General features: G+C 39.3%; 1 protein-coding gene across 11 annotated transcripts in view; it reads right to left on the reverse strand.

The window, feature by feature from the left end:
* The window catches only part of RBMS3 (RNA binding motif single stranded interacting protein 3), a 722,481-nt gene that overhangs the window by 243,920 nt on the left and 450,722 nt on the right, over positions 1 to 27,839 (reverse strand). For all 11 annotated transcript variants that reach the window (XM_067291474.1, XM_067291473.1, XM_067291476.1 and 8 more), the window contains one exon: positions 23,495 to 23,586. In XM_067291474.1, the coding sequence (XP_067147575.1) occupies positions 23,495 to 23,586 (92 nt within the window). The remainder of the gene's footprint in view (positions 1 to 23,494; positions 23,587 to 27,839) is intronic.

Raw genomic sequence — 27,839 nt, forward strand, 5'->3', positions numbered from 1 at the left:
AAAAGTGGAGCAAGTAGGGTGGCAGTCTTCTTCTCCGTCTGTACCATCACACAGACAAAACTAAAACGTTCCCTCTGAATGACTACAATAACAGCTTTTCTCCCTGGCCACGGGGATGAAGAAGGAGATGGGCTGCTCTCTGGGGCTCCTCAGTGGCCACCCTGCACTGTGACCCGCACTGCGGTGATAATGATCACACACCTGGTAAAATGAAAATTAGATTAACATCCTCAAGGAGGATCAGAGGGATCAACTGCCTTTTTCAGTGCTGACATTTACAGATGATATCCTCCATCTCGGTTCCCAACTTTGCTCCTCCTGGTCCTCTCCCTGCGAGCTGCCAGTGGGAACGCTCCCACGGGGACATCACACCAGGGGTCATTCATCTTCTGCTTAAAACAGTGGAAGCTCTTGAAATGGCTCACGCTGTTCGGGGCGGGGTGTGTGCGTGAACACACGCTCACAAGAAACAGAGCCCAAGTGAAATACATGGTCATTTCATTATCAAGGAGTAGTAAGGAAATCCATCAGAGTGAAAACCATAATCATTTAACCTACAAAACCTGGGGAGGAACTAAGCCTATCTGGGGCTTTTCTAATGAGGTAAGCAAACCAGGTTAACTCTTCTTCTTTTCATCTCCATCAGTCTCTGCCCTCCTCCTCCCCACTACCAAGAAATGCATAATGTATTAGATGTTAATGCACATATCAGACGGGGTCCTTGCCCCTGACAATCAGCCGCCTTCTTGCTCCCTGCTGCAAGAAAGAGGAGGTGTTTGGGTAACTCTACCTTGCTTGCAATTTGTGAAAAAGAACTACAATGCTGACTAGTAATTATAAGCAAGATTAATGATTTGCCAAGAGAGCCCTTTGTACTTTCAACTACCTATGCAAAAGCTGCTTTTTGTTTACAGAAAACAAACAGTGTTTTGAGAGCAAATATGATGCAGTTACCAGTTTGGAAATTTCCCCAGAAAACTACAGGCTGAATATTTTAAGGTGGCACTATGGCAAGCCCCACTTTGCACAATGTATGTTTGTATCAGGTATACTGTGCCAGGCACAAAACCGTCTAATTTACTCAGACCCTAAGGCTGCAGTGTTTTAGAGACTGAAACCTCAGTCACAAGGTAGAAGGAGTGATGCAGACATAGCCTGTATCCAACAGCCTTAGCAGTCGTTAGCATTTTTATTCAAGTAACCACTATTTCAGAAAATGATCAAGATAAGAGTATCTATAAGTTATTGGACCAATCATTTGTAAAATCAAAGTAAGATATTTTATTAAGTACTTCTTCTCTGTCATGGACAATCTTTTGGGGAAATTTAGCAATTTTGCATGAGACGGTCAGAACAGTGGAGCTGCTCAGTATTACAACAAGGCAAAAGATAGTATCTTTTCTCAAAGTCCCTAGAAAGCTCTAGCATGCTTTCTAGATTTTACTACGTTCAGCTGTGACGCTTTCTGAATGTTCTACGGGTTTCGCATTGAATTTTTCATCTTTGTGTATCTTAATGTTTAAAAAATCTGCCTGAAAACAAGCCAGAGGCCTACAAAATGCACCTAGTTTCTATGTTTTCTAAATACGTCTTTCTTAATGCTCGTTTTTTATTTATTTAATTTCAGAGAAAAACTATGAGCAATGCTGACAAAAAGAAAGAAGAGTTATTCAAAACAGAAAGCCTGGTGCAGAAAGCTAGATTTATAGAATTATACATAATGTGCTTACTTATGTTTACCTTAGGAAAGTTAGGTCATTATGCTTACCCTACTTTTACCAAATATGGCTATAGCATCCCACATACGCATACATATACAGAGGACATTTTCCCTCAACACGGTGATTATATCTTGCAAAGAACTGCATGCATTCAAATCCCATTAAAATTGGTTGAGAATTACTGGCACTTAATGACCTGTTGAAATTATTCTACAACTTGCAAGAATAAGCACTGTGACAAAAGAAAGACACTCAGTTACTAATGTACAAATACGAACGTTTTGTTAATAAAATTGAATACTGTAACAGAGGATTATACTCCCTGCCCACATTTATGTGGTGAAATCTGTGAAGGGAAATCATGTCACGGAGTCACTGTAAACACTGTCCTTGTGACTACTTATCATTTCCATAATAAATCTATGTGTATTTTCAGTTTGCCACTGATAGTTTCAGATTACCAGCAAAAGGGTGTCTGTATCAGAAACAGCTGCATTTGCTTTCCAGTACACACAGTCCTGCAGCTGCAAGACAAACACTTCCGAGTCTGGTGCCCCTAAACACTTCTATCACAAACCAGGGAATAATTTTCCAACAAACTGCAATTTGTGCCATTTTACTTTATGCTAGGCACTAGATGCTTTAGGTAAATGCGATTTCCTCTCCCTCTTTCTTAAATATATCTTCTCCTATTACTCTGGGTGGTTAGACCAATTACAAACAAACATATTTTCTCTCACTCAACCTTTAACAACAGTCAGTGAGGCTGGGACCAGCTTCGGGTTACAAGTAGTGACCAAGAAGTCACCATCCAAAACTGCTACTACAGGCTAACACAGTTTATTGGAAACCTCATACCCAGGGCACTGACTGGTCTCCCTGCACAGGACTCAGTGCTCCAGGGCAGGCTCAGTCCCTGTCGTGAGCAGAGTGGGCTTAGCGGGGAACTTTGGAGGTTCCCAGAAATTTGTCCTGTCCATGTTCGGAGGGAACCAAAAGTCAGACAGCTACAGTTAGAAGAGAGCTGAGCTTCAGACAGAAGAACTTGCTGAGAAGTTCAAATGCTTAATTTTAAACACACAGTAAGACTCAACTCCTCCTGAACAAAAATATAATCTATTATAGCACTTAAATTGCACTTTAATATTTGGAAATATATTGCTGAATTGGGGCTTGAATTTGAATTTAGCATAGAACCTGGATGAAAGGCTCTTCTTGCAAAGCACCCTCAGACATGACCTGCAAATGACTAATAATTCAGTTGCAACTAACAATGAAACATGTAAGCTCATGCAAAAGAATGCAAATGGATAAAAAAGACCCAAAATTCAAATATAACCGTAGCATTGCAAAAGCTGACAAAATAGTGACAAAGTATAAACAAAGAGGATGAGAGATAATGTTCAAACACAATGCTATTTTTCAAAAATGCAATCTTTTCTTCTTCCTTTTCCCCCTTCCTTCTCCCAGCATTTGACCTGCATCTCAAGTAGGGGGAGCATGCATGGAGGGAGTTATCACCGAAATGAGTATTTACACGGCATTAACTGTTATTTCCAAAGATGAAATAATTAGCCTTAAAATCTGACATTTCAGAAATGACAAGACAAATACTGCTGGTTAAAAATGTTTGACTAAGATAAAACAATTCAAGATTATTTTTATGAGCCTTCGAGCGGAGTTTGCAGAAACCACAGACAGTTTTTAACTGTTCCTAGAGTAAGACTTTCACAAAACTCTGCTTTATAGGAAATACACAATTCTAATAAATGAAGGCAAGCAGCCTATCTAAATACTTTGTTCCATCATCAAATAAAAACCCTTGACTGAGTATCAGTCTTCCTTTTAAAACCACTTCCTGTGTCAGTAATAGTTATAGGTTGCATGGTCATAGATAATAAACGGACTGTGTTGCATTTTAAGTAATTTTAAATGCTGGAGGTAACACCCAGACACTAAAAAAAGATAAGGCAGTGTTGGTATAACAGAAGGCTTGCAAGCTGATTAGTGAAACACATCTTCCCAACTCTTCCTATTTCTCTTTTTTTTTCCATGAAAGAAAAAGAGAATTTACAAAAGAAAATCATAACACATGCCATGTATATCTATAATCAAAGGTTCACCTGCATTCCTGTTCGACAGGACAGCAGATCATTTACATCCTAACATCTTCAAACAGATTAATGTTTCTTCTATAATTACTCTCCTTTCTATGCTACAATCCTACAGCATTGCCACACACTTGAAACATGAATTTAAACAGGAAAGAGGAAATGTTATATATGCAGGGGAATAATGGAATAAATTTCACCTGTTGAAAAGAAAGGAGCATATCTTCTCTAGAATAGAAAAGGCCAAATTTTCAAAGATGATTAATCTTAGTTTCTATGTCTAGGTTAATATCAGCTTCCACTTGATGTGAAGCAATGTATATACAGAAGTCAATATTTCTCCGCAGAAAAATTCCTATTGCAAAGTTCAATTACCTATGTGCATAACCATCTCCCACCATTTCTTTATATCGGAAAAAATTTTTTGGATTATGTACACAAGCAGGAATCTTATTGGGAGTGTTGGGAATTATGTAAATTTTTGTCTGTCACCTAAGGACCTGACAATTGTCTCTGCATGAAGCACTCAGCACCAGTTCTGCATTTGAAAGATTTCCTGTCTATAGTAAACCAAAAAGAAAAAGTATTTCTTTCTTTTCTGTATTAGTTCTTCCTTCCTGAAGTTTTCTTTTCTTAAGTTTCTATTCCTTATTCTCAACCCTTTCTTAAACTTCTTTTATGTTCACTTACGTCTTTTTTCGACCTTCCAGTAAACATGTTCAGGAAACCTCTAGATAAGAGGGTGACAGATCCAGGAGAAATAAAAAAATGCATAGCACCAAAGGCAACCCCCCCCCCCCAAACATGAAAGAACATGAAAATTGCAGAGAAGGAAAACAGTCCTTCCTTTCAAAGTTTCCCACAGTCAACTGTACATACTTCCCATAAGTAATACTATCTCACAAATTGCATAGATAAGGAAAAAAACTTATCATATAATTAGAAAAAATCTTGTATGGCCACAGTGTGCACTAAATGTCTGATCTGACACCCAATAAAACATGTGGGAGGCTTTCCATTTACTTCAAAGGTTGCTGGCCTAAACCCTGAATGTATGGGCTCAATAATGAGAAACCTGACTTGTGACCATGAGCAGGACAGGCAAGAACTGCAAGAAAATGCAATCGTTACATCTTGTAATTGTTTGGATACTGGAAAATGGACAACCACACAAATAATGAATTGGTCAAGATATGCTCCAGAATACATTTGCTTTCCATGTACCTTGGTTAATCAAAATATGTGACACATCATCTGAAAAATAAAAGATTTAGAACTAGAAAAAAATGTGTTTAAATTTGTTATCTGTTGTGGATTGACCAACTCATTCCCAATTTTAACAGGAGAATCCAGTCGTTCACTAGTGTGAAGACAGCACAGTGGGAGTCTCACTTAGGGGCAGGATTACACTGCAGGACCAGAAGCAACACAGCCACCGTAGTGGAGAGCGCTCTACAAGCTAACTTAACTTGCTATGAAAATTAGATATAGACCTCATAGGAATTATTTTCCCCAAAAAGTAACTTTAACCCTCCCAGATCCACTGAGCAGTATCAGTCTAAAGCTTCTTAAAACCATCACATTTTATGTCTTGAAAAGATTAAGTTGAATTACAAATGTGCGATTGGTACTTTGATTTACTTTGTGCTAAAATGCAGCCAGCACACAAGATTGGCTTTTTACTGCCTCGTGGAGTATACAATTACATGAAATACGCATCAAACTCATCTAAATAGCTGGCCATTTAACTGTCTGTTTGCAGCACTTGCATAGTCTGTCATACTACGTGATCTAAAGTACAGAGTCAAGTCTGACTGCTGGTTATAATTTAAGATAGGTAGCTCTGAACAACAGGGCCTTTCCCCCTCCTTCCTCCCAAGGAACAGAAAGCTCTTAAAAGGTCAGGCACCAATGCAGTTTACTGAATAAAGCTCAAGTTTGAAGAATGTGCCTTCTAAAGTGATTTTACTACCTGAGATGTAATGAGTTTTACAGGCTGTCTTTGTTAAATTGCCCTGACAATTTCCATTTCCACTTGCTTCAATCATATTAACAGAAGCTAAAGTTCACAAGTACTAAAATATTTCAGTTAGGTCTCTATAAAATAGATCATACACTTGACAAACATATAGGACATAATGTTTGGCATTCCATTTCATGTTTGGCTTGGCATGTCTCATTTAAGGCAGGACAAGATGCCCTACCACAGTGTCTCATTACTCATGGAAATAAAACACGGCTACACCAAGGACCTGACAAATCCCATTAGATATGTCAGAAGGACAGGATTTTCCCAAAGAATGGGTGAGGGAAGGAAGAGGGAACTATTGGAGAAGCTCCACTGAAGGTAAATGTACTTAACATCATAGGACTGAAACATATGAAATCTTGGTAAATACGTAAGAATTGAAAGAGGATTGAATCCCTCACTGAAACCAGAAAAGTGAACAAAACAGAGAAGACAGGGTAGGGATAATTATGTTACTCATTGAAAGAGTACACACACAACTCTGACAATACCTTATTGCACATTCGCCTTTGCCTTTTTAGATCATGCAGTCCTTGGGGTATGGGGTGGATCTTCCTCCATGTTTGGTAAGAGCCTAGCATACCTTGGAAGGTACTGCTATCTAAATCACAACGAACAATTAATGATAGCTTCTTCTCCAATGCTCGAACACTTCTCAAAGATACATAGTTTGCAGAATATGAGAAAGGAAAATTCAGGGAATGATTATATGATCAAAAGGAGGGTTTAAAAATGATCCTGCACTAATTCAAAGCAAAGGGTTCTAACCTGTAGCACAGAAGGCTCACCCGCACCTTTAAACCCAAATTTTTTTCTATATTCTGATTTTCCTAGATTGCCAAGGCTCTGATCAGCCTGTGTATCAACATTATACTGAGATCTAAATTAATTTACTGTGATTTCAGCCAGGGCAACCAAGAGAAGAACTGGGCCAAGAAATGTTTTTGTTAACATCACCCACACTAAAGTGACACAAGAAGTGAAGGGAGCATCTTGGCATACGTGGAACATCAAACAGCAATCTACAAACTCTTTGAGTGAGGGACTGATATAGATATTTAGGAAGCTAGTTAATGGACTACTGAGCCTCTTTCAAGGCAAAAAGATAAAAGCAAAACAAGTCTAAAACAAAAAATTTGGAACTGTGCATTATCATCCAATCATATTCATAAACATTAACAAGACTGAAGCAGTTTCAGATACTGTCAATACTTAATAGAAGGAAGAACTAGCATTTAAATAGTGCTGTACTAATCAGTCGTTGGTCCTCCTGAGTCCCAGAGCACAACAACTGGCTGGCTAGTTGATGTAAAAGATCTTTATTATATATACTTAGCTGATGGCACTGACCGAAGGTGGCAGACAGTAGATGAAGGGGAGCTGAGCGTGTAATGGGAATGCAGTTCCCCAGATCCCAGGAGGAATAAAAATCTGTATGAAAAGAAACGCTCAGCTCATTTAGATGCAAATATATCCAGACACCACTATGCACCACCTCTAAATAGTACTGCACAACCAGTATTACTTCTACTGTACCTCTGAATGCCTGTCCTCTCTGTAATAATGTTCTCTTTGATGTACATGCTGTGGAAGAGTTAGGGTATATTTACATTCAATCAAAAAACTTCATCAGCACAGCAAGATGAACAAAGATCATATCCATAACAGGCCTCTGACCTTTTCATTTTTCTCTCTCAGACTGCATGCGTGTGAGGCATGCAAGTGCGCACCTACACACATACAGAAATGGTACGTAATGTCTGAAATCCACTTCTGGTCAAGGCGTCCCACTGTTTTCTCCTATGGCAAGCATTTTAATTGCTCTAAGCACTGGATTTTAATTTGCACCATATACAGAGCTATGCACAGAGCTGGTGCTCAAGTAGTGAAAGAGAACAGAAAATACATTTGTTAAATATATGAAATAAATGTTGATCTAAATCACTCTCCCTTTTTAAGCTTGCATACTTATTTACTAATTCACAGTATTCAGCTATGTGCAAGGGTGTGGCCCATACATCATAGACTACTAAAATTAAATCTGTGCGTATTGCAGGACTTTGACCCAAGAGCAGGTTATTGCATCTCAGACATTTTCAGAAACCATCCATATGCATGTTTTCTCTAAAAAATTTTGTAACCATTTGAGGTAGTTCCTCCTTCAGGAAAGGAAGGATAGATCACCAATTTATTACTCTGAAACAATTTGTTCATGTGTCAAAACCTTTATACTTTTTCACAGTTGCCCCCAATCCAATTTGTCAGTCACCATCTAGGAATAAAATCTTTACATCTAAACTAAGCTGTAGAAGTTAATAATGCTCTTGGTGCTATTTTTTTGGCTTGAACAACAAAGGACTTAACAAAAAGTAATGGTCTGACAGCGAGCTGGACAACCAGCTTTGTTTAACAATGTTTTTTTAAAAAAACCTCTGTAGTCTATAAGAAGCTCTCTATGTCTAATATACAGCAAGCAGATTAATTGGGGGCTCTACTTTGCTAAGAGTGTTTTTGGAACTCTAAGCTGGCTTAAAACAACTGAAATACTTGCCTCAATGTACATGGCTTATAAAAATCTGATGTGATCCTCTTAAAAGTGGTTCTTGCAGGAATTGCTGGAACCTTATCTATGATTCAAGCCCCAGTGTGATTCAGTTGCACTTCCTTTAAAACCTTGCAGATTTCTGAGGGAGGACGTGTTTCGTGGATTTGCCAGGCCAAAGTGCACATGGTTGCCTGTGGTGGATAATTTGAAAGATTCCCAGAAAGCTGGAGTCTTAAGTCTTGGTGATATTTCAGCTCCAGGAGCCATCAGAAATCAACCCGGGCTCATCTCTGGGCACAGTTCAATTATTTCATCTTTCCCTTCAACCTACTCACAGCAACAACCTACTCACAGCAACATGCAGGACTCCCACTGACAGAAACAAGAATTGTGTAGAATGATTAAAGAAGAATATTTTCACCTAGCTGGGATGTGAGTATTAAAGGCAGTTCTGACCCCTCATTCCTAAATCTTTCCAGAATAAAATCTTGCAGTGTACCACTCTGTATAAACTGTAGTGAAGTTCTAAGAGTAAAAAACATAAAAGCATGATTCATACAAAGAACGTTTGCTTGTTTTGTTTTTTTTTTTAAAAAGTTTTTATCAAAATATTAAGTGGAGGTGGTCACATTAGTGATGACTAGGTAGAGCAACACCAAAGGTTTGAGGGATTTTGAGGGAAACACATCCTACCTTGAAAAGTCATTTTTAACCCACCAGTAATGATATACTCATGAAAACTTTTTCTTAACAAAAGTTAAGGGCTAATGGAATTAGCCCTTAGGCTAGTTAAGGGCTAATGGAATTAAAGTGAAAAGATCAGCAAAGACAGTACATTCTCTTTCTGTGACAAAAGAAGAGAATAAGCAGAAATGATGCAGTGAAGTATTTTACATGGGTGGAACATCAGCTTGGAATGTAGGGTGCCAAAATATCAAGGAAAAAAACCACACATCTTCCTAACTGAAGACTCTGTATTCCAGTATTGCATGCTGAATACATCTGTTAACTTTGGGCCAAAATTACAGGTCCATATTCTAAAACAGCAAACTTCAGAACCACAAATCACTGCTGTGTAGCTCTGACCACTATTAATAGGAAACACAGTTAGAAATGGTAGCACAAACAAGGCTGAGGGTCATCTAAATTATCTAAACTTCCAGACTTGAACTGCTGCTCACAAAAATCAAATTATTTACTTTTTTTTCTTTCTCTTAAAACAACTTAAATTGATTCCCTGGAAAGTATTTGTACATGTTTCTGTCATCAGGATGCTTCTAATGTGGCAGCAATATTTCATAGTTGCCTAAAAGAAATATTAGATGCAAACATATCTCAAGAATGCATCCCTCAACAGTGTCAATTTGAAGAGAGAAGGTATTTCCCTTAGCAAATGTCTTGCAGGTCCTAAGGTTTTTCTCTATATAATATTTACGTGAACAGTGATTCTGACAACAAATTAATGTGAAAATAGAAACAGTAAATAAAATACCCATTTGCATACCACAAATCAAATATCTGTAACTCAGGCCTATTTTTCTCACCATTCTGTCTTCTTGTTAGAACTTTTTAACAGTGAAATATCTGTATAGATAACACAAAGGTTTTTTGTTTTTTTAAGTAATCCTAAAGGCAATAAATCTGCCAACTCAATGGAAACCGATCCACATTTTTTAAAGTAGGTGAGATTTTATCATGATTGAAGTAAATGGTTCTTTAGAATAAAGATATCAATAATTAATCCTAGCAACTCATCTACCTTCTAATGGCATTTTCTCACTTCTGCTTTTCTTTGTGAAATGCAGCATTTTAAAAAGCATTTAAAGTTTAGAACCACTTAAATTTAACTGACATTTTAAATCTCCTATTAAGCTGACAATATTTTTGGAATTATATACAGCTAGAAAACAACGCTGGGCAAGACTCTTCTGGAGCAGCTCAGCATATCGGGCCATCACATTTACTGTGTTAAACAACAGCCAAACAGTAAACAGCACACATTAAGCAAGGTAAAAATACATATTATTTCCCAACTGAGAGACGGAAGTATAAAAATTTTTGCATAGCATTGCCATGGCCCTCTTGGGAAAATGGCGTACAGCTCCGCTCCTTCCTGTCCAAGAAAGATGGATTGTAACTGGAAAAGGTATAGAAAAGGTTATTGATCACTGGAATCCTGTAAGAAGAAACCGTCTCTAGTAGAAACACATTTTCGCTTTGCCCACCTCCTGTAACATCCAGATGCAAGCCAGCTTGGATCCAAAATTCATATAACTGCAATAGGATGGTGAAAAGCATGCAGGAACACTCTATAAGAATTCGGTGTATTTTCAGTAGCAAATGGACATGATAATGCTTTATAAATGCTTCAAGGGGGTTAACAAAGACAGAAAGGACTGGCAGAGGTTAAAGGAGTGCACTGGCGTGTGAACGAAGGGAAATAAGTTGGCCATTGGTAAGCTCAGACTGGCAATGAGCATATGGCTGTGAACAAGAGATGTGAGGCTTTGCTTCCAGTGCAGACTGCAAGGACAAGAAATGGTAAGATTTTACAACAAATACAAACACTGTTTTAACCAGAAGAAATCAGTTTTGTTTATACTTTGCTGAGCTCAAGCCACACTGTCCAAAATGAATTTAAACTGGGCTTACTTCAGCTTGATTAAACTACACTTTTCATGCTTCAACAGATTCATACCTATCTATACATCACTGCAAACATTATAGAAGGAAAAGGCATTTTTGAAGGTAAAGATCACTATAAAGAACTTGCTAAGTCTAAAGCCCAAAACTAACATGTAAAGCATTCTCAAAGAAATACCTGCAATCAGGCAATAAAGAGTATCAACAGGGATCAGTCGATGCCTGATCTGATCTATGGACCGTTAAGACCAGGTGACAGAAAAGAGTGCTGCGTTTTGTGAGCGTTTTTTCCTCACAGTATAAAGTGCTTCAGGTCTCAGCTACTAACATTCAAAAGACCTCTGACCAAAGAAAAGAAGAAACCTTTAGTAAAACCCAGTGAAATGAAAAGGTAATGTACTAGAGGATGCTCCAAGGAGGAAAGTGTGTGACAAATCTGAAGAGAAGCTGCTACTTGGGGAGACAGTGACCTTTGGTTGAGCCTGCGCCGTGCTTCACAGATATCTCGAGATCAAAGAGAGCCAGCACAACGGTCACTAATGGGAGCGCATACCCTGGTAACTAATCTAATTGCTGACGGACATAAAATGTCCAGCCTCTTCAACATACTCCTGTAAGGCAATCTGTAAATTACTTCTATACTCAGGAGAAGTAAATCGCAAGCAACAGTGCAATCATGCAAGATGGAACTATTTATTTGAACTTCAAGCAAAGCAAAGCACAGTCTGTATCTAACACTCCTTTTTAACGAAGAAAACCCGAGTTCAAGAATAATCAGAAGATTGATCATACGAAGCAGAGCCATTAAGCATTTCACCTAATGAAATTTTTACTCTGAAAAGGAACCATTCCCATTACTGTCGACCCAGCAGCCAGAGCAGAGAGGGCAAAGCCGCAAGACCCCCGTGACCCCATTACATTCAGCATTCGGAGCAGTTTCAAGCTGGCCTAGCACCTTTACCAAAAACATGGTTTTAAAATTTGAAGTGCACAGTTCAGTAAGAATGAAGTCTGGCATGAACTAGGCCATGCTATTAACAATAGGGGACTCTTCACCAAGGAACAGCTTTTTAAGCAGCACTAAAACACCATGGGAAAACTTTTCTGTGGAAGTTAAGACACCGCAAAGGCCCTCCCTTCACTGATTTTGCAGGCTGTTTTATGCTGCATTGCTATAATAAAACAACACAGCTACGTAAATGATGCTTCTGGTTCTCCATAACAAGTTATAATTGGTGTAGTTAACTACGAAAATGTTTAGATAAATGGTGGGATCACAACCTTTTATTCAAAACACAAGAATAAGTTATGAAAATATCTGGAAAACCCTGAGGCTATGTAACTCTACTTCGAGCCATAGGCACAGCTAAAGTAGACAGTAAATCACTAAATCTCGTCTCAGACTCTCCAATTTTGTTGTTGTTTTGGTTTTTGCCAGTTTTTGCTGAGAGATGGAAAAAAATACCGGCTGAATGTGAACAAGATTTAATTTACCATCAATTTCCTTCCTGTTTCTACAGCACATTCCTAGAGAATGCACAGCATTTTATTCCCAGTGCTTAGAAGAATTACTATTAAATAGTCACACTCCACCAAAACACACTATAAAAGTCCTACTCTAACACTTCTCTCACTCAAGAGAATTGTATTACATTATAAAAATTTCTCTAGAATACTTCCAAATGGTCATCTATAAATATGCTATATGTTTATACAAATATAGCTACTTTAATACTTATCAACTATGCATGCACATATAAAAAAACTGTATATCCATACACAGAGACACAGAACTGTGATACTGCAGTGAAGCACCATCATATATTGACTGAGCAGAATAGTAAAGTGGCAAGATACCTTTGAAGATGGGGAAGCCCTTCTCCAGAGCATCTTCTCCCTCTTCATCTGTCTATCAACAACATTTAAGAACCAGGAATGGTTTAATTGCATGAGGAAATGATCTCCGAGGCAAAGATGTCAAAGACAGCTCCCAGAAAGATATGTTCATTTGGGCTGAGGAATTCCAGCTCAAGCTTTCCAACACCAAGCCTTAAGTATTCCAAATCCAAAACTTTCTGACTTTAGAAAAGAAACAATTCATATCCCATTTCATTAGTATTTCTTTTTCTTTTTGAATCTTCATAAAAATACAAGATTGCAGATAACTGAAATGTGGCAATTAGCAGACACTGACCCTTCTGCTTCTTCCCGGCACTCAGCTAAGCAAAGTTCTATCCAACCTAACAAGGGCAAAACATACATCTGGTCAAACATCATAAAAATCCATTCTGATTCCACACTTGCTCGGGGGAGGGCTCCAACTTTTCCAAGCTACAAAGAGGCACTTGCAGAATAGCAGAATCATCAAACGTTGTCATTGTTCTCTACAGTTTTAGAGACTGCAAAATTATTAGGCATAGAATAGGAGATAACTGTTGTTACCTCAATTACTGCAGTGTAAGGCGAGTATTTGGTAGACGGAAATCCCCTAGAGGTTCCCGGGACATACTTTGTACAGGTTACTTTGGGAAACACACAAGGACTCCTTCTGCCTACACAGCTAGAGTAACTAGAAACCTGCTGTACCTAGGATCTTCCATGTCTCTACCCTTTTGGACTACGGCTCCACCTCTCAAAACACAGAGGGTCATTTACCTCCATGAGCACCAGGGAAAGTAGAACAGCATTAACACACACACTTCCTAAATAAGGATGCGTCTACACAGCATGAGATCCACTGCACTCCTTCCTCCTTTTAGATATGAAGGCATCTGCTGCAATGTTGCTGGTAACTCCACCCCTTCGTGCCCTTGCAGCGAGTGCAAAATAAAATGCACAGGGATACTTAGAGCAACTGCTCCTGGCAAAGCTAATGTCATAAAGTCTGCCAACAGACTTGGCCAGCCATTGATCCACTGCTGACACTGGCTTCAGGTATTCGTCAGCAGTGTGAGAGACGCTAATTTGATCTAAGATTTAAGGAAAACTGAGATTATACAATCTCAGAATTTAAGCAGGTAATTATAATGCCCAATTCATACCCAGATATGTGATTTTGGGGGGTATATTTCCTTCTGACACAGCACTGAAAATAAGTCCTCATATGTGGGGTTGTACTTTCTTTACTTGCTATTGTAAAGGAAAAGTCATATTTTTTTGATACTTCAGTTATTTATCTTTTGTCTGGCATTTTTATAAAGCTGACATTTCCTATCTGAGAAGTTGCTCTTCCTCAATTTAATCAGATATGTGTATTTATCCTTGTAAGGAATTAGGTGCTCCTTACAAAATATCTTATATTAGCCAAATGTGCCCATCGCCTGTCTATCCACTTTCCCATTTCACAGGCTGCAGCAATACACAGCATTAGCAATATTCACCTGATAAATTCTAACAATATGTCCAGCTTATTGATAAAAAGTGACCCTTAAGCTTCCTAGGATCTGTGTTCTCATATTACAAAAACACTTTGCCATGGTTTATGTTCATTACTTAGCAACTGCTCCTCTGTTCTAAGAACTGCATCCTTATTTAGGCAGGCACATCCCTGTACATCTCCCTTAAAACAACTAAGTAGACTTTCCAAGTGGAAAAAGAACAGGGATTAAGGGAAGCTATGACAGCGTTTTAAAAAATTGTAAGTGGCATGAAAAAGTACGTAGGGAACAAGAGTTTCCTTTCTCTTTCAATACAAGAATTAGCAGGCAATCAATGAAATTAACATTTCCACTTTAAAGCAAGAAAAGGAGATGATCCTTCAAAGAATGTAGAGTTAAGCTGTAGATTTTCTTATAGTTGGATGTTGTGCCACCAAAATTTTAAATGTTAAAAAAAAAAAAGCAGGATAAGTTCTTTTCTGGGGGGCTGGGGGTGTTGGAGCTGTTCTGCAGAAGGCAATGAAATACAAGCCCAGGGAGCCTCTGGACCACAAAGGGCTTGAGGCTGGGCAAGCTCTCTGGGGAAGGATCCTCCCATGCTTGCCTGGTTCCCCTGCTCCTCTGTTGGCAACTGCAATTGTGCACTACCAGAAAGCGAATATGATGTCAGGTGAACCTTTGTTCTGACCCAGCATGGCCAGTTTTACATTCTTATATCACTTACATTTATTTTGATCATGTCAAAGTTAGACTAATGTGACTGAGAAAAGAATTTGACCCTTCACATCATCATAGCCTCCCTTTCTGAGCACAAATACATCAAGAGAAAGACCAAGGGCTGAAAAAATAAAATGATCTGCCATCATGACTCAGCTTGCTGCATGTATCATGAGAAGAGTCTAATTTGATAATTTTATACAATGGAAAAATAAAGAGTTTTTTTCCAGTGATAAAAATTATTATTCATTAGTGAACAAAACTGCATCTAAACCTAAATTTATTTAGATTACAGTCAAACCACTCAGACATATCAGTTGAATGAGAGATGTTCATTAATAAGGAAATAACGAGCAGAGTATTCACTAATACAGTAACATTTAGATATTGAGAGGGGGATGCACGTGTGCACTGGAAGTATCTATGCAGATCTGTGTTTACTTGCAGAACAAACACCTGTGTATTTCCAGGCTGATTAGTTGTTACATGGGATCTCACATCAACCCAGAAGGAATGCTACTGAAGTTTGCACAGGCCAGTACTACACACCTGCTTTCCAGATAAAATAATCTGAAAGTCGTCTGATTTTCACACAAATAAATCCAATTGATTTGTTGAATCTGTGTCTCTAGTCCAGGCTAAGTGGACCCCAAAAGCATGCACATATCCTCCCACTGGTGGTCATGTGAATCATCTTCTCCTGAGGAGACATGCTAGATACAATGAGGTTTTGTTTCTCACCTTACAAAAGCACTGTCCTCATGCCGAGCAAGAGAAGAACATGATTAAATGATATGTCACTAAAGGAAAGGCTATGTATATTCTCTACCACAGCAATATTTTCTAAAACCACAAATTTTTTGATCATTTCAGAGTGCACTGGGTTTTTCCTGGTGAGTAAAGATGTGCTTACTGAATACAGAACATAGCTACTCTCAATCTGAGGAGCAGATTCCCAAACTGCATAGTTGTGGTTGGATAACTCCTCCGTGGGGCACTTGGAGTTTCCTGAGTGTGGAGGGAAAAAAGAATTAATCTGACTCCAGTGTTTAACTCATTTGCAGGACTCAGATTTCCTGTTCTGCAAACATAAAGAGTTCGCAAGAGCGCATGAGAGCTGCCAAGATGTATAGCTATGTGAGCGCTAAAGATAGGGAGCCCCATTCTTCTCTACAGCTTAAATTGCCAAAGTTCTGTGGATTTCAGCAGTATTATTACCAATTCAAATGTGTTCCAAGTCAGAGGAAAGTCAAGAACAATGTATATTTATGAAAAAAGTCCAATTCTTGTTTGGCTGAAGTTCATAACCCTAAAAGCACCCAGCAATTCTACTATTCTCCAGTCTGGAAGTTGGCTACATCTTTCACTTATCAGAATCTGTTCTGTGACGCAGGGCATTAGTAGAATGGAGGTGGATATACTTACTGATTATTTACATTGCAACTTTCAAAGGCAGAGGAATGTTTTAATCTTAGATGAAGTTACAGTATGACAAAAATCAAGTCAATCTAGAAACTAAAGCAACACTTGAAAAGGAAAGTAAAATACCATGGCAAGGTCTATTTGAGGTGATAGCTAGAGAATGAACGTGATCATATGTCCTGTTGGATTTTCTAAGCTAACTTAGTGGTTAGGAAAGGTGCTGAGCTAAGATTTTTGGGAACAAAGCAACATAGCATTGACCTAAATGTCTTTCCATTAATCAACAGTAAAGTCCCATTCACTGCTTGAGCGCAGAATTATGCTAAGTTAAGCACTTCTGAACACCCCACCAGAAATTTTTGTGTGTAAGTTTAGCACGTATGGTACAAGCACGGCCAATGCAAGGCCCCTTTCATACTGGCCTACACGACTGTAGGAGAAATACATGCAAGTGTGAAAGGACAGGTACATTTTTATACCCCTGGACTTGCTTGATGTTCTTCTTTCAAGAATGGCTCCAGCTAATGTACACTCTGTTGGCTGATAAACATGTGTCTAAAAGCAGGAATAGGATCATAAACTCATTTCACATTGGCTACCATATAGTTCTCAGGACCATAAAATTTGCCACACTGTGCTAGTCTATGAAGTCCTTCCATTACAGTCATGTATCTTTGTTATCACCCCTATCCATCACATCAGCTGTTTCTTACAAAATTGCCCACTGCTTTAGTCTTAATTGCCTAGGAAGCTCATAAGACACATTCATCTGATACTTCAGTTTTTCTGAAATATAAACTTAGCAGTTTGCTATAGCACATCTGTGATTTGATGCCTGAATCTTAGACAGTGTTTCATCTCAGAAAGCCTTCTAGGTTTGGGAAGGCATATCTTCCCAAAAAGTTCTGCGATAAAAGCTGATCCAAACAAATGATTTAGCATCTCTTCAGTGCCATTATCTTCTTCAATCACTATCCTTTAGTGAATGACAAAAAATTCAATAGTTACAAAACCAGCACTTAAAGGGCCAGCTCCAGCTAGGAAACTGTGATTCCCCATTAGGGGAATGAAAGTCAGTTTATGCAAAACCACCATGCAGGTAAACAGGCAAGAGGATGAAGAGGGTACGTCTTTGATAAGGAGCACTATATTAAATTGTTGGGCTTGTGGTTATCGCTCCTAAAGGACTCCCTTATTGCGGTGGGTTTGGTAAAGAAAGCAAACAAAAGAGAGACACTGACATCTCTGATTTACAAATCTGAACTGAACCACCTTTCACTTGCTCCCAGCTATAATTCTGCATTGTAATTTAACCCAGGATTGTTATTGATTCGGGTCAGTATCGGATACATATGGTGCAGAAGTACAGGGCGAGATAGTTAACATTTTAGCAAGATAAATAGGACTGTTTACTGTAAAGTGTTTCACACACACATTCAATTGTGTGAAACTTTGACAACTGGTAAAGAAGTAGCCCAATACTGGATGTGGGTTTTGTTAGGAAATGGTGTGGAACGTAGCCAACTTCATTACAATGCAGTCCTCAGCTTTGTTGACGTTGCTGAGCACGCTGGAGTTTTCAGAGAGTCACCAGCTAGGGCTCCCGCAGCAAACGAAGAAAATGATTTAAAGAGCCAATACAAACATTTAACTTTACACAACAGTTTGCTTGAGGGGGGGAAAAATCAGATAGTTAAAGAATGCCATTAAAATGAAGCTTGAATATTTCAATATTGAACTCTAAACCCTAGCATCCTGCTTCAGTATCAGAAGGGGGGAAAAAAGAGTTAACACAGTCAGTAAGGCTGATATCCACTAGTCCAAATACACAAATAACCAATATCCTGAAGTTTGGCTAGGTAAAATTTTCAGGTGTTTCAGTCATGAATTGAATTACGAAACTGCTTGTGGGATTCAGAGCATCAGATGTTCACTGTATAGGCCATATTTCAGTTCAGTTTTTATTTTTTAGATTAAAAAATATATTAGAATGAGGAGCTTTCACTGGAGATTCTTTCCATTTTCTGCAGTTTCCATTTTAAGTAACAGCCCTTTAGAGTATTGGTATATGACAGTGAAAAAAGAGAAATAATTTAAAAAGAAGAGAAAACAAAGCTGAAAAATGAGCAGGCAGAATGGACTTATTTGGTCAGCTGACTCATATAAAAGCCATTCCTGAAACCTACATAAAAGCCTGGAAAATAAATAGCATTCTTCCATGGGATTTCCTTTTCCTTGGTCCTTTGAGCAAAACTGTCTATTTAAGTATGCAGCAACCAGACCTCGGTTGTTCCTCAGAAGCTCTTATACTGGTGCTATTCTGTGGGAAATGTTTCCCTCCTATGTTTCTCCTAGCTGGTGATTATTCCCTGGATTTAAGCTTCTGCATGAAGGAGGGATGAGAAAAATATCACACAAGAAGCGCTATCAGGTTTTGTAATTCCCTTGTCCAGCAATGCACATCAGAGCCTATTGGCACAGTCCTATTTCAGACCCAGATCCTTCATTGTACCCTCTGGATGGCAATTATTGCAGCAGAGTAGTCAAGAAACATCCCTTGGATTTAGACAACTGCCAACACTGATTAAATATTTCTTCAATATCCACATTTCTGACACAGGTGCTAAGGATGTCTAAATGCATTATACGTATGAAAAGGAAAACCCAGAGAAGAGAAGACATGCATCCCCAAATATATTTACTAATCTTCATAAGTGTGCTGGGTATAACAGTATGATTAAATACACTTCCTTGGTAAACGCATTTGTTTCAACACTCTGAATGGACTGCTAGATATTAAAGAAGCTATTATATACTTTTTGCAATAACCTATCTTAGCCTTAACTTCCACTGTACATATTCTTACAGCAGACTAAAACTGGAAACAAAAGAAGGTAGAAAGGACCCAAAAATGTCTGTGAAGACATACATTGATTCTACAGTTTGTACAGCCCACCAATTTCAGGACTGACACAGATTCAGACCCTCAAAGTTATTTAGAGAACTAACTTCTATCGATTTTTCAGATGAGATAGACTCCTGGGTATCATTAAAAGTTTACATTTAAAGCAGATTAGGAAGTCTCATCACAAATATGTAATTCGGTGCAGAGGAATATTGCTAATGCCAAAAATAGATCTGGCTACAGATTTTATTAGAACATTGATATGTTTTTCATGTGTTGTACTAGCTTTCTTGCCTACTTGTGTTAGCCAACTCACATATTACCGAGATTCTGCTTATTAATTTTCCATGTTCTGTCTATACCATTTCTCTAAAAATGAATGAAAAGAGCACACGAACAAACCAAAATATAAATCATGTGCATAAGCACTGCCTTTTCTGTGTTGCGTTTGTGTAGTCCCTAGCACGATGAGACAAACAAATCAGTAATTTCCTGGAGATTATTTTATGGCATGTCCGTTGTGCCATTTTTAGTAGGAAACCAAAAAACAAAAAAACACCTGGACACTACGAGCCTGGGCAAGTAGGTACTATATACATGCAAATGAATCCGCGTATCGGAGGTGTTTCCAATAGCAACCAGGAAGCACGTAACAAAATAAGCCAGACCAGCTGGGAAACCGTTCCTCAGCAGCTCCATAAGTGTTAATTTTTCTAAATAAATAAAACCATAAATTAGCACTTCTGAAAACGATGGGCAGCTTAGAGCAATGTAACTGGACGTAAGAGAAGGGCAGCAGTCAAAACTGCTGTTAGGGGTGGCAGTGCGAGGGCAGTAGGAAAAGGCCAGCCAGAGAGGGCGCAGGTTTAAGAGAAGCCGGGAGGTGGTGAAGCCACCTTCTCCCACCGAGCTGGCAGCAGCGCGCCCAGCCGCCAAACGCCAGCTCCCAGCTGCTGTCGCTGCCTCGGCGTGTCCAGCACCAATACTTCCCTTAGCTGCATTTCCCTCCTGCTTGACCACTTTGCATGAGGCTGAATGGCATCCAAGAGAACAAAATGAGAGCTTCAAGCATGTTTAATGATGTTTTTCTCTGTGTTGGGTTATGCGGTGCGTGAGCCTCAACCGAACAAGCTTTCCAGCAGCGATGGAACTTGGAGCCTCCATCCATTGGAGTTTAACCTTCTTCCCGAGGCAGCAGTATGAAACAAAAGCAGCCAAAAGGATGTCCAAATGCTATAAAAATGAGGGAGGCGGCTGGATTTAAGCATCAATAAAATAAGTATACTTTTACTGAAGTATCCACAAGACATTTCTGTTAGCCAGCATGGGTTGGGGTTCAATTCTGCTTTTTGTTTTTCAAAGAAGATTCCTGGATTTCTACGAGAAAAATTATATTGTGTTAAAACTAAGAAAGAACTTCTCTTTCTGACTAAGATTTCTCTCCAGGAAAACATCACAGAATAGTCTGACATTTCAACATACTTTTTCTCACAGCTGGAGAAGACCAGCGCACGGCACAAGCAGGCTAAGGCCTCTTTTACCTTTATTCAAAAGTGTCCTCAACTGGACTGAGATTTTTGACATTCGCTGAACATACATTACACAGGGGCAACCACTACCTAGGTGTGGGTGTAATTTATGGTTAGAAGCATGTTGCTATAAATAAAAGCGGTAACACTCCACTTACGTGAAGCACTGTGTTGTCTTTTGTTTGGGTGCTGAGTCAACTCCGCACAGGGTTGAATTTCAACGTTTCGGAACGAAGAACAGAAAATACAGTACACTACTGTATTTTTAAAGGAATTAAGAAATGTGGCATGCAAAAGTTTTAGATAATTTTTTCAGGCATATTCTTTTTTCTTTAGTTTTATCTGATAGCTACCATTCACCACTACTTAAAGCAGTTCTTGAAATCCAACTGTTCTGGATAAATTTTCCAGAAGCAGCGGCTAAATCATTCTTCTGCCTCTTCATCTTCAAACCTTTTCAGAGCCCTCGCTGTTAATTCAGACACTGGCAGATAACATTGTCTTTCACTCCTGTTATGCAACTTGGCTTCCAACATTTGCAAGAATTAACATGCTTCTCCAGATCGATTTGCTTTCCCAGGCTCCTGCCTTCTCAGCAATGCAGTGTGCTTTGTGTGCAGTCGTCTTAATTTCCTTTGAATCTCAGTTCTTCTAAATACTTTGATTTTTTCAGAGATAGGAAAAGTCAGTCGTATATTTATCTTGAATTATCAAACACACTAAAAAGAACCTATGCAGGATTCCAGGCACCATGGCTAAATATTAAAAATAGAGTCAGCCTTATACAAACAAAAGCGTACGCACCAGCCTCCTCTAAATCAGGAAGGGGGAAAAATTACTCCCGCCACAGATCTCCCATAATAAAAACCTCAGCCATTGGCACAGCCCTTCTCACGCTAAAACCATCAGCTGTAGGAGTGAGACCCCAAAATACTGAACAATCCGAAATACTGTATTTTAAATCACCTTGCCCTTTGGTATTTCCACATATGCAAGCGCTGAGGTTGCTCAGCGTTCTGAAGCACGACAGCTATGTCCGCAGAACACCAAATATCGCGTCATCTTTAAATCTTTAACTTTAGATCTATAACTTTAAATCTATAACTTTATAGATTTATTCCTCCCCAGAAATTGCTATTTCAGATCAACCAGTAGCACAGAATGTATCTCCTGTCTTTGGTTTCTTTTTCACAGGTTGACTAATGCATCGAATTGCCTATATTTTAACAAGGAGATGCAGTATATCAGAGAAATAAAATAACACGATCCTTAATAGGTGTTCAGATTCTTCAGCTTGCCATCTTTTACCCATTTGAAGAAAATATATTTTATCGCCACATGTCAATAAAAACTAAGAGCCAATAAAACAGCATAGCTTGCATTGTGGGGTGCTGTTAAACAGAATGACAGGGAATCGTATCCAGTTACTTTAAGGCACAGTGGGTGAAGCTCAAGGCAAAAGAACTTCATTTATCACAGAGGGGTTTTTTTCTATTTTAATTTTGAGTAGGGTATTGTTGAAAAATAAAAGTTTTAAATCAGCAGCATTCCTTTCAATGAGAATGTTCAAATGGGGCGATTAGTTATCAGTTGGTATAGTAATAGATATAGCTGACTTTGTTTTCCAAATTACCTGTTTGATTTTAACGTTTCAGAATCTAGACCTGCATCATTTCTGAGGAGGCTAAATCTCGCTAATCGTGATGGTAATGCAAGGTATTCTGAAAGTACAAAGCAACAGCTAGTTTTGCAAACCAACATGGTCTAGAGCCCGAAGATGTATGATTACACCTTCCCAAAGGCAACAGCCAGTGCACGTGATAATCATTTACTGTAACTCCCTTGCTCCATCAGCCCCTTTGCTTGGTGCCACAGGACAGCTCCAGAAATGGAGTATTTTACCTCACTGCATGCTTGCTGTGAGATTTAAAGCATGACTCTCTCAATCTCTCTGAACAATGTACTCCAGTGACCTCCAGATAGACTCTCTAGCACAATATACTTTCAGGCAGCCTGGTACAGTCCCATTTATGTCTTTAAAATAAAAAGACAGGAAAAGCTAAAATGAGGCAGATACAACAAACTTCCCTCGTGTTCAGTCAATCACTCCTTCGGACAAACCCACCAGGCGAGTAAGAAAGGAATAACTGTTCCAAGGCAAAGAAACCAAGCGCAGACTACTCCGAGGCAAAGCAAACACAATTCTTTCACAATGCGCTCAGCACAAAGGCATTTCCCATTGCTCTGCGACTCTAGCGCTCAGATCTTATAAATCTCTCCGGAGAGAGGGGGAGAGAGAGACCAGAACCCATGCATGATACACAGCTCTGTAGAAACACACATGAGTCAGGATGAATAAGCCACTAGAGCCAAAGGAACAAAAAAAAAATTTTGAAATAAACAATCCGCAAAGCTAAGAAAAACAGACGCAAAATGGAGTCTTGGAATTCTCCCCACACAGCTCAGATAAGCCTGTAACAACATCGTTTTCTTACCTTTGCCATCTGGGCCTGCACGCCATTTGCTTTGAGAGATGCTACCGCTTTCTGTGCTGCTGCTGGACTGTCAAAATCTACAAAACCGTAACCTAAAAAATAAAGAATAGGCAATTTCATTAATATCTCTACGTGCGTGTGCATAAATACTTTTTGTTTCTTTGTTTAAATAAAAAAGCCTTCCTCTCCTATTGCCTCATAGTCTTCTGCACTGTGCAAGCAGCTGCCAGATAGCTCTAGACAACGGTAAGATAACGAAGTCACAACCTAGTTAAACCACATCCCGTTCACCTTGCCTTCATCTCTGCTGGAACGAGGGCTGGGTCCCCACCAGGAGCTGCTCAGGGTATCATCTGAACATCAGCCTGGTGAGGTTAGATCTCAGGGACTGGCCAGGGATAATCGTCTGCTTTCAAGTGGCTTTTCTAGTCCCAGTATTTGCAATAGTTTAGTTTATTAATCAGCCATGCACTTCCTTACTGCTCTTCTTCTCTCACTCTATCCCTCTCTGTTTTTTTCATTTAATAAGCAAGGCTGGTATGTTCAAGCAAGGCTATAGGCGTAAAGCCCCTACAGCATATCAACAGAATTTGGGGTCAGCTCCTGAAATATTTTTATTTACCTAAAGATACAAAAGAGGACTAAAAAGGCTACAAAGTGGACTTTTCAGAACTTCTAAGCACTTACCTATCTCTCATCTTCAATAGCATTTAAAAGTCTTGCTCATGAAGATCTCAAAAGAGTTAGGTAGCAAAAATTTCACCAAATGATTATTTAGGCACCTAAACATGTTTCGAGATCCACCCAGGGTACCTGGAATCCTTTGAAAATCCCAGCCAGCATCATGCTAAGCGATCATAGCGCAGGCAGGCATGCGCTGCTTGGACAAGCCGTGGCCACAGGTCACCCCTTTGCTTTCCCCTCGGAAGCCGTAAGGATGAAACTGAACTGCCTGAAGGCTTTAATAATATTAGCACTAGCATATTTATAGCACAGCAGCTCCTTTGCAGACATCTCCATTTACTAGGTCAATAAGCATAACACAGGAGGTAACCACAGATATGCTTTCCTGCCGTATCCATTTTTATTTCTTCTGCCAGCCTTTCTTCCTGCTCGTGTGAGGCCTTATGCCTTCCTCTGTGCACCAAATCTATGCATAAAAGTGTGTGTTTGTGATCAACTTGCCCCCAAGTTATAAACATCTTTTTATTATTATTTTGGTATGTATGCAGGCATTAGTCCAATGGTGAAAGAATTTTGCGTGCATGGACTTGTTTTTTTTCCAGGCTTAAATCTTATTTGCCAATTTTTAAGAAAACGAAAAAGAAATAAGAAAAAAATGAGCTAAGATTGTTAAAGAAAATGCTGATGTACTTAAGGGGTATGAAAAGCACTATTTTGATAACGAAGTCAAGATCTGAACCTCTCTGTTCTGTTCTTTCCCCAGTTTTGTCTTTTTCTTTGGTGGCGGGTAGAGAGTAGAGCATCATTACAAATTGAAACCACTGGATCAACTGAGTATAGGGACAGTATGTCCAACAAATGCTTGCATGTAAAAGGACACTGGAGTTTGGTCAGCTGTGGGGGTTGTTTTTTGTTTTACCTATTCGTTTTTCCCCATTTGATTTTTCTTTTTTTCTCCTACTCAGCATGTCATTTTGAAATCAGCTTGTTCCACATCACAGTGTGCTTTGCAGTGTTTGCCAAGCTATTCACTGCGGAGGAGCAGTGAAGTTTATGCTGCTTTGAACCAAAAAACCTGCTACAAGAGAATAAGAGCCTTCCCTGGATTTCTGCAATGCCTTTGCCCTTTGGGAGAACAGCTTCTGGGAGGAAGGAAGAGATATGATTAGATGTAGCTTCAGTCTTGCAAAGCAAGAGATCCTGAAGAGAAGGCAGAGCTGCCAAACAGGAAACCTGAAATGACCTGGGAAGTCAGACACCACCATTAAATCTCCAAGACATGGGATAGCCTGGAACCGACACAGAGCAAATAATTTGGGGGGGTGGTGGGGGGCTAGGGGGGAGACAAGGTGCTCTTCTCAGGAGATTACACTTTTTATTTCTCACCATGTTTATGCCCCAAAACTAGGAAATGACAGTGCAAAAATAAGTTTTAATACTGACATCAAAAACATATAATAGAGGTAGATTTTGATATCCATCAGCATACAGTATGGGATTCATGTATGCAACAATACAAGGGAAGTGACTTTCCAGACAGCACTGCAAGAATATCTAAGTATTACTTGCAAATATAAACTGGAACATATAAGGATATATTCTGGTGTTTTAGTGTAGACAGCAGGTACATCTAACATAGTGAATTACTGAAGATTTACATTAGTCCATAATATTTAAAGACGTGCATAGTGGCTATATAACCATATTTTCCCATTATATTCTCTGAACGTCTCAAGACAAAAAGCCTTGCATCTTTAGTTGTCTATTATGCATTCTAGTACCAACACTGTCAGCGTAGCTGCAAAGCTGCTCTTTTTCCTTTCCTGAGGTTCATTCTCATTCCAAGCATCTTTTGTGCCTCCCCCTTCCTAGCACATCTCTCCACCGCACACACAACATCAGGACAAAATCACTCCGTGGCTGAGCACCCGTCCAAAGAACATCAATCTGCTGTGAGGGAAGCCAAGTTCCCAGGCTGTTTCAGCATTCAAGTATCCTTACAAGAACTTTGCAATGCTATATAACAGGAAAAAAAAAAAAAAGCATGCTTTTTTTTGCAGAGTTTATATTCTTCCATTTAGATGTTTACAGCCTATGTTGATGACCTACACTAGCATATTTCAATTGTTTACAATCTCACTTCATGCTTTTGGTCTCAAGCACTAACAAAGTAGTGTGGGCTTTTGGGGGAGTTGGTTTGGAGCTATTTTTTTGTTTTTAAGACTTTTCAAAATAGATCAAGGTTAGTCAACCCAGAAGCTAAAGCTGGGTCTTGGGACATCCCCACCAGCCTTCCCCATAGTTAAGTGACTCTCCAAATGCCCCAGAGCGCTTCCTGGCGCCCGTGCCCTGGCTGGGCCAGCTGCAGGCTGCGCTCCCCTGCACCTCCCCCAAGCCCCAGCGGCAGGGGCCAGCCGCCCCCCGCTGCCACCGCTGGCAGGTGCATGAGGCTGAGTTTGGCTGCTCTGGCAGCATTTGCTGCTCAGATAGCTCTTCCCTGGCTCCTCCTGGGAAAAGGCAGCAGCCTGGCTGGAAGCGCCCCACGGGACAGGTTCAGACTGGGGCTGCCAACTGGACACTGCTGCTCTAAGAAAATGTCCACGTTTCTTTTCCCTCTTCTAAAAACAAGTGCAAACCCCACCCTCCTCTATCCTCAAATTCCAAATTCCAGGCCTTTTTTCTTTTCTTTTCTTTTCTTTTGGTGCACTGCCTTGTAAACATTCTGGTCTGTGGATTTATTTATCTTTTCAGTTTTTGTGCAGAACATCATAAAAAATGCACTGATTCTAAACTGGGACCTCTAGACTCTACGTGCAAGAATCTATCACCACCACAGGAAACCAAAACCAAAACTATTTCCCCTTTTTTTACGAAGCATCTTGCCCTTTTCCTTTAAGAGCACAAAATGCAAATAGGGAAAACTGCATTACCTCCCTCTGCTTAAAGAATCAGGAACCAAGTTTACCACTAACATAAGTCCCTCAACCCAAGTGTACTTACAGTGAGGGGGACTTAGGCACTTCAGTGCTACAACAAATATTCCTGGATTCCTAATTTTTTTGTGGAATGACACATACTACTAGTTTGTAAATGCAAACACACACACATACACAAAATCCAAGACAAGACTATCTAGATTAAGTGCTAAACCTTTCCTCTAAGAAATAAAATGCCTGTAATTTTGCTTTGGCCTGATGACATCAGAGCTATATAATTAAGTTTAAGGAACAAAAACTGTGATTTTGTACCTGTGGGGGAAAGAAAACAGCTAAGCATCAGTGAGCATAGGTTTATAGCTAGCTGCATTAAGTGCTACCCGAATACGCAGGCAGACACTAAACATCTACGCCTCCTATAACCTAAACGGCTGGGGGCCTCCTGGTCTCAGTTTCTCAATTCCATAATTAAGCTTGGCAGCAGGTTCAAATGAATTAAAACTGAATGTCACTATTTCCTCAACAAATCCCTCATCCTTGTTTTTTCTTATTTGTCAGGAGAAGACCAGCAGAACAGCAATTAGTGGTAAGCAGTGCAGTGAAAAAGAACCAAGTATACACTAATTAGGTCACTCGCCAAACACATTCATTTCATTGGCAGATTTAATCAATGTTTTCCTGAAATGTCTTAAATCTCCTATGCTAATTTAAAGTTTTGTTATTGT

The sequence above is a fragment of the Apteryx mantelli genome, chromosome 2 (genome assembly GCF_036417845.1).
Source record: "Apteryx mantelli isolate bAptMan1 chromosome 2, bAptMan1.hap1, whole genome shotgun sequence".
In the NCBI taxonomy this organism is placed as follows: domain Eukaryota; kingdom Metazoa; phylum Chordata; class Aves; order Apterygiformes; family Apterygidae; genus Apteryx; species Apteryx mantelli.